The sequence below is a fragment of the Platalea leucorodia genome, assembly GCF_965183815.1.
Source record: "Platalea leucorodia genome assembly, chromosome: 7".
Classification (NCBI taxonomy): Eukaryota; Metazoa; Chordata; class Aves; order Pelecaniformes; family Threskiornithidae; genus Platalea; species Platalea leucorodia.
The window spans coordinates 73,507,961-73,515,442 of NC_138829.1; the positions used below are offsets into that span (position 1 = coordinate 73,507,961).

General features: G+C 52.2%; 1 protein-coding gene across 1 annotated transcript in view; it reads left to right on the forward strand.

Annotated features, from left to right (window-relative positions):
* LOC309593177 (uncharacterized protein) overlaps window positions 1-6,043 on the forward strand; it is a gene marked incomplete at both ends in the record, with an annotated part of 15,849 nt that extends 9,806 nt beyond the window's left edge. Inside the window, 9 exons of the mRNA XM_082317331.1 lie at window positions 4-81; window positions 1,366-1,476; window positions 1,785-1,915; window positions 2,117-2,195; window positions 2,460-2,531; window positions 3,134-3,241; window positions 3,466-3,576; window positions 5,121-5,277; window positions 5,838-6,043. Coding sequence (XP_082173457.1) covers window positions 4-81; window positions 1,366-1,476; window positions 1,785-1,915; window positions 2,117-2,195; window positions 2,460-2,531; window positions 3,134-3,241; window positions 3,466-3,576; window positions 5,121-5,277; window positions 5,838-6,043 — 1,053 coding nt within the window. The remainder of the gene's footprint in view (window positions 1-3; window positions 82-1,365; window positions 1,477-1,784; window positions 1,916-2,116; window positions 2,196-2,459; window positions 2,532-3,133; window positions 3,242-3,465; window positions 3,577-5,120; window positions 5,278-5,837) is intronic.
* Window positions 6,044-7,482: the final 1,439 nt, after the last annotated feature.

Consider the following 7,482-nt stretch of genomic DNA (forward strand, 5'->3'; position numbering starts at 1 on the left):
CAGGCTCGGGAGCGGGTGGAACAAATGGAAGAAGAGAAGAAAAAGCGGATGGAGCAGAAGATTTTACAGAATGATGAGAAGGTAAGAATGTTGACCGAGCTTTGGACCCACTCCGTACAGTGACATTATCTCGGTGAGCGGTGAGACCAAGAGGGTGCAAACAGGCCCCTGGCACGATACGTGCAAGCACAGGATTGCTGCTGACGGTGACTAATCGGGTGGTGGGTAAGTCTGCATCAGAGACACTGAAACTCTGTCTAACAAGAGGAGGCTTTTGTTCTCCGTACCTCTGCAGTGGTTCTAAACATTCCTGTTCTGACATGCAGTGTTTATGGTGCTCTGCATTCAAGGAATGTGGCAGCATCCCTTGACTGTGCTGTGAACAGGCCCTGCAGGTGAGGCAGCCTTACGCAGCTTACAGTGCACTCAGAGCGAGGCTGTTCGCACAAAACATTACAGGCAGTGAAGCCACGGTGCTTGCAGGGGATTGCAAAACCGTGGTGGGAAAGAACAGCTACCAGGCATGCAAGGGATGCTCATGACTAGTAGGCTTGGCTCTGCGTGTATTTGTGTCGTGTTTGGTTTTTAAAGCCTTGTCTGGCTCTCTTGAGGACAGGTAGAAGGTGAAGAGCACGCTAGGACGGGCTGTTGCTGGCTGCATGCAGACAGCGTTGCTGCTTTTGTACAACCGTGCAGGTTCTGCAGGACTGAGGGAGGCTGTGCCTGACTGGCCCAGAGCCCTAGCAGCCTTTGGGAGAAGGATGGTTGCTCATTTTGGGGAGGTGGACTAAAGCGACCTTTGGAGAGGGTCAGCCTTAGAAAACAAAGGCATCGTGCTCCTTTCAGCCTTTCCCAAAACCTGAGTGGCCAAAAGTACGCTCAGCCCTGCCTCGTCTGCTGCTGCGGCCATGCTAGTGCTTTTACTGGGACAGACAGCTCAGGTGAGGGGAACCGTGTCTCTGCGGCTCAGGCAGCTTTCACATCCCCAGTTCATGCCGCGGTTCAGTTAGTCGATGGCAGCACTGCAGGCAAAGCGGAAACCAGACGCTAGATCCCCTTGTTCTGCAGAGAATCGCTTACAGGATGGAAGCATGTATTTTGGGGTTGTGGAATGGTCTCTCTGCTCCTTTCTCCTGTCGCTCCAAGCGATGGGTGTCTCTTCACATGGCCTGTAGTAAGTGGTGGGCTTGCTGCACGAGGTTGGCGCTAAATCCAATGCACGTGTGCCGCTTGCTGGGTGTTGGGTTCTCAGTCTCATTAGGACCTGGAATATCGCAGGCTTCAAAGCAGTCCCCGTCCTCCGTTTGGACAAGGCTGCGAGGTCTGTCCTCGGGGGCGGCGAGCGGACGCCTGTGGCTTTCTCAGGTGCGCCTCTCGCAAGTGCGGGAAGAGAAAGCGGCAGAAGAGCGGAGCAAGAAAAAACTGTCGAAGAAGAATGGGGAAGCCGATGCATGGAAGCAGAAAGCGCTGAGGGCGGTAAGAGCAACTCTAGGTCCCTCCTGCGTGTAGAAAAGGAAAGGATTAGCAGGGAACCCATGCCCTGTTCCAGCTGGTGGGACAGGGAAAGGTTACTGCCTCTCCTGCTGCGGGGATTTGTGGGTCCATGCTGCAAGGTTTCTGTCTAGACAGCTGATGTCGGGTTTGAACACAAGTGGTAGGCAGGCCATGGGAGGTAAGAATGGGATATAACAGGCACAGGTTGTCTCAAAGCATTCGCTTTGTATCCTCCCGGCTTTCCCCACTTGAGCTGGAAGGTTGCAAGGGTTTTCTTCTTTCTTCTTCAGGAGGAAGATGAATTTGAGCAGCAAGAACCACTGCAGAAAAGGAGAGAGGATGAAGTGAAAGAAAAAGGAAAGAAAGTCTTGGAAATGAAAAATCTTATAGAGCAGCATCAGGTGGAACAAGTGAAGGAGAGGTATTGGCTTGTTTCTGTCCTGGAGGAGGGGACTTGGCAACAGGCAGGGTGAAGCAGTACATATAAATAGTACTGCTGAAACTGGGAGACTGGTGTGAGTGTCAGGCTGTCCCAAAGGTGTGGGGTACTGCAGCAAGAGGCTGTAAGGGGAAGGCAGACATGCTTTCCTCTATAATTAAATTATAGGGTTTTTTTCCCCAGGGATCACATCCAGCGAGGGAAAGAGAAGGCCCCCCAGCCACAGCTGGAGTCAGCAGTGCTTGCTGAACAGAACATAAAGGTGGGGAACTGAAGTGGTCTTGGAACGACTTCTCTGTTGTAAACTAATGAGGCATAGGATACACAGACTTATTTTAAGATCACGCTTGTTTTCCAAGTGCTGTGTTGCTGTTAAGGTTTTAACATTCGCTATTATGTTATTTAGAGGAACAAATAGAATAAAACTGATGATGAGCCCAACGTGTTATTGTAAGGAGCTGGGGTTTCTGCGAGAATAAGCCAACTCTGTTGATAAAGTTGGGGCTGACTCTTTTCTTGTTAACAGGTGAGCCTTCTCAGCCCCATCACAAGATGGATGACAGACATACAATGGCACTTTGAAGAACACCTCCAAATGGCATTCACTGATACTTAAATGAATATGGAAATTAGTAAGAGGTTTATTTTTTTTCTACTACATTCACTCACTGTATTTGGAGGATGTGATCCCCATAACAAACTTCAGGTATCATATGGCTTCATGTAACATCGTTTGCATTTATACAAAGAATGTTATGGCTTAAAGTCAAGGCTGTTTGTCTCAAAATATCACAGTAACACTTTCTTTTCACTCTTTCTACTCTTAGCATTACCTTTCTTCTGCCATCTTCATTAGCAAAAAAATCCCCAAATGCTACTCCTCTGAAGGATAAATCCCTCCTCCTCTGTTTGCTCTTGCTGCTCTTACTCACTAGGTCCATGACATCCAGACTCCTGTTTGGGCTGTATAATTTTAATGAAGGTCTAAATTCTTCATATGTTGCCAGCAACCGGGCTGGAGTGAGCCACAGCAAAGCTCCTCCAGATAAGAGAAGCTGAGTACAATTCAGAGTGCCTGCCGCTCTTGCCCTCCTGTCAGCTCTTCCCTACCGAGTCCTATGGGAGAAGAAACTCCTGGGTAAAGTGGTTTGGGTTGGAAAGGAGCTTAAGCAGTGAAACTTTTTTTTTCCTCTTTATTAGGAGGAAGAGAGCCCAAAATTGCTGCACCAGCAGCCTGGGCAGGAGAAGAGAGCCAAGCAACCGGAATCCATTGCCATGGCTTCTAATACCTGGCTCAAAGTGGCAAAGGTGAGCGTGGGCTCTAGCGACCTTGTTGATCTGGATCTGAGGAAAGACAGGAGTCGCTTTATCTTTGTGTCTTGGATTTGGTTTTCTTCTGCAGAAGAAGACACAGAGGGACTGAGGATTTTTTGCAAGAGCCCCAGAAAATATGGCTCGGTTCCAGAGACAGTCTGGTTGTTTTGCTTGGGTGAACATGAATGAAGAATGACTTAATTCTTGCGTGTTAACAGGAGGAAGATGGTCTGCAGGAGCCCCAGCAGCAGCTGGGAGACGTGAAAAAAACCAAGCAACCAGAAGTATTGACTGCTGCCTCTGGCACATGGCTGAGCAAAACCGTAAAGGTGAGTCCTGATTCCAGCAGAGCCCTCAAATAAAATGAGTCTGTGGTGCCTAACTGGCTCCTGTGGTTTGGAGCCAGCCTGCGGATTTATTATCCATCAGGGATGGAGCAGGACATGAAGTCCTGGAGCGTAGGCTGTCGGGGTTTAGCAGGCATCTGTGCAGAGGGTGGGGATGTCTGTCGTCCTGGGTGCTTGGCCGAGAGCTCGGCACAGGGGGAACCTGAAGGCAAAACAAGTTTACGCTGGACAAGATGCTGGAGGCGGCCGCAGGATGGCAGCATGCCCTGGGGCCTCAGCGCCCGCCTGGCCCTGGGGCACCGCACCCCGGCCGCCGGCTCTCCGGGAGCCGGTTTGCCTTGGAGCTGCAGGGGTGGAGGGAAAGCTGCTCACGGGTCTGAGTGCTGCTGCTGCTGGGAAACTCTTGTCTTGGGGCTGACTGGCTCCTCGTCTTCCTGCTCGACTTCTCCACGCTGCGGCTCACGTCAGAGCTCTCGAGAATGAAACCAGATCTGCCATGAAAGATGTGACAGGGTTTGAGCGGGGGAGCCATGTCTGCAAAAGCCAAGTGCTTAGACACGCATGGTACGCTCTTCTAAGGCTTTTCTACAAGAAACAGGAGGAGAAAAGGGTTAAAAGTAGTTACCGAGTGACTGAGCACAGTGACAGTTTTTGGATTTGTGCAGATGTGTGCATTACTTCTGCCTTCCCTTAATGCAGAGTCCTGCAGAATTAGGCTTGCCTCCTGGTTTATTCTCTGGTCAGCACCTCTAGGTACTCCCGTACAACTCTCGGGGCTTCTGGCCATCCCTGCTCCTCACTGCGAAGCCAGGAGGTGCCTCCGAGCTTTGGCTTGCGCTGTTCTGACCTGCAGCTTCAACGTGAAAGGGAGCCCTGGCTCTTCCCAGGCTCCCCCCGGGAGCTGCAGGGTAGGCAAGCGGCTGTTTCAGCTCCGCCGTCTGCAGTCCCTGCTGCAGCACGCAGCCCTGTGCTGCAGCTCGGCTATCGGGGGGCCGTGGTTTCAAAGCAAAGTTCACTTAAAAAAAAGCCAAAAGGATTTGAGCACTTCTGGGTTTTACTGAAAAACTCAACCCAAGGTACCTGTCAGGTAGGAGTATTATAGCTGTTCCAGTTAACGTGGAGATCAGAGGCTTCCCATACACAGGTAGGTGACCTTCTTGGCTCTCCTGCTTTTTGAACTAGGGATGAAAATGAGTGTGAATGATGCATCTGCTCTAGAAAGTCGGCTGTCAGCTCTGGTTTCTGGCTACCTTCCCTTTACAGTGAGGTTCCTTGCCCAGCATGCGGCATTGGGAACTGGGCTCGTGGCTCGTGTGCGGTGCGAGGGTACTGTCTGGATGCCTTAACAGCATCCTGCTGTGGGATCCAAGCTGGGACCTTCGCGCAGTCTGTTCGTCTCGCTGGTGCCAGAGCTTTGCGATGCCTGCGGAGGGTCCGGTCGTCCGCCCGCGCTGGGGGGGCAAGCTCTCCCGCCAGGCTGGAGGGGCTGCTTCCCGCTCTAACCAACGCTGCCTCTGTGCTTTCAGAAATCTACCTCCATGTCCCACTTAGGGCCCCCAAAGGGCACAAAGGAATCCAGATCCCCAAAGGTAAACGAAAATAACTACGGGATGGATCTGAACAGCGATGACTCCACAGATGATGAGAATGAACCTCGGAAGCCTGTCCCTGCCTGGGCTGATGGTAGGTGCCGAGTTTGGTTCGCCTTCCTTGCGTTCCTTCCCTGGGGACCTGGTGCTTTCCAGATGCACCTGGTGCAATCTCAGCCTCCCCAAAGCCCAGTCCAGGAGCGCGGAGGCTTCGGCAGCGCTGGCAGCCGCTGGCTCGGAGCGGTGAGGGGGACTGGAGCTGCTTTCCTGCAAGTGTGGTTGTGTCCAAGTTAAACCAAAGACCTCCGTGCGTGCGTTCGGATCCGAGGGTGTGAAGAGAACGGTGCGGGCTCACCAGTAATGAGGCAGCCCCTCCTCGGGAGGGAAGCCAAGGTGGGGCGGCTTTGGGATATGTCTAGTGCACTGAGTAGCTTAAAACAAGCGCTGCTGGCAACCTGAAGGTGGGTGCGGGGCTCAAAGCTTTGCAACCAGCAGGAAAACTGTTAATCGCGCTCACTGTACTGTAGGTGACAGTTTTTCTGGTGTGCAAGAAGACCAGCCGTCCCGCAGGCGCCGAGGGAGCGGGCGCCTTAAGCAGAGCACTGAAAACTTACTTGTAATGAGTCTGCTTCTCTGGTGTGGTTGTTCCCACAGGCTCTCAGCTCAACCAAGCCATCTTACACCAGTACTATCACCCAGTGAATGTCGACCAACTCTTTGGGCTAATCCCAAGCCCTAAGCTGGAGGATATTTTTGGCAAGAGCAAGCCTCGATACTTCAAGCGCACGAGCTCAGCAGTTTGGCATTCCCCGCCTGAGACCAAATCCGCCTGTGGCCCGTCTTGCAACTTCAAAAACTGAGAAAACAAAGTGACAAATGGTGTATCAGTTTGTGTTTTCTTAGCATGCAGCGTGTTTACAATTTTAAGCCTTTTCTTTTAACAAAAATAAAAATATTTAATAAAACCCTGTTGCAATAAACACTCCGTCAGTGTTTGTGGTCATCATGGTGGGATGATGCTCCTGGATGGCCGATTTGAGGTCGCGACGGCTGTGGTTTCTGCAAGTGAGAACGCAGATGTTGGAAGGCATGATATTGCACCGTTATGTGTTCCTTCAGATCGTCTGCAGAATCTTACACCGGGAAGCTATGAAACTGCTGTGGGGAAGATCAAATTTTTTAATCAACATGAGGGGGTAATGTTTTTATAAACCACTCTCTACTATATTTATGTATTTAACACTGCTTCTATCTGCAAGTAGTTTTCCTTCAAGAATTCTTGTGACCTCGTTACTCTGAGCCAGAGTCTTTTTCCTGCAGTTAGGAAAATCTGCTTGGACAGTTTAAACAATGTCTAAATGTCTTGTCACTGTTCTCTTCTTTCCTAAAGGAAAAACGAAGCCCAGGCTAAGTTCTTGGTCCTGTTTTTCTAGGAGACTTTTGCGTACCGTCCTGCGTGGGCAGGAGGCAGATTTATTTGGAAGTCGTGGCTTGGAAAGGGTAAGCAGTAAAATGATTTCCTTAGGGGTGTGTCGGTGTCACCTGCTGCGTGCCCCCCTGCCCGTGCGCACCCCGGGGCCCGCTCAGCGGCAGCAGGCAGCTCCTGGCTCCTGCGGCGCATCCCGAGCCCGGGCAAGCAGTTGCCTGGGGCCGGCTACGGCACGCCGGGGCGGCCGCGGAGCGTCCCAAGGCCCCGCAGAGCTGCGTGGGGGCAGCTGCGCGCCCGTGCTGTGTCTCCGCCGCCCTTGCAGCGTTCCAAGAGCGATTCGGTAACTAAACCCTGCTGACAGTAGCAACGAGGAAGGTGCTTAGATGAAAAGGGAAAGTCCCCGAGCCAGAGCCAAGCCCCACACTCGCCATAATAACCTTTCCTTCCTTTTTTCAGTTCTCCCCTCTCGGGCTGTGCTGCCTAGCACAAACGTGAACGCAGCGGAGGGACGCTGTCCCGCCTTAGGCGATGGGATGTGTTGCTCTGGGATCCCTTGTGCAGGTACAGGGTTGGGGCTGTTTACTTTCTCTGGGTGATCAGAGCTGTGAGCCAGCCTCGAGGAGGAGGAGGAGGGTCCCTGCCCCTCTGTCCCTCGCCGGTGCAGCCCTGCGCTGTCCCCGTGGGCTGGTGCCACGCGGTCCCCTTCCCCTGACCTCCAGCTGCAGGCTGCCAAGAGCAAATACAGAAATGTGGCCCTGGACCTGTTCAGAGCTCTCTAGGCCTGCTTACCTCCCTTCAGAGGAGGCTTCAAGCTGGTCAGAGAGGTTTTGTGGAGCTTTGTCATGGCCTTGGAGGGTTTTGAGTGGTTTA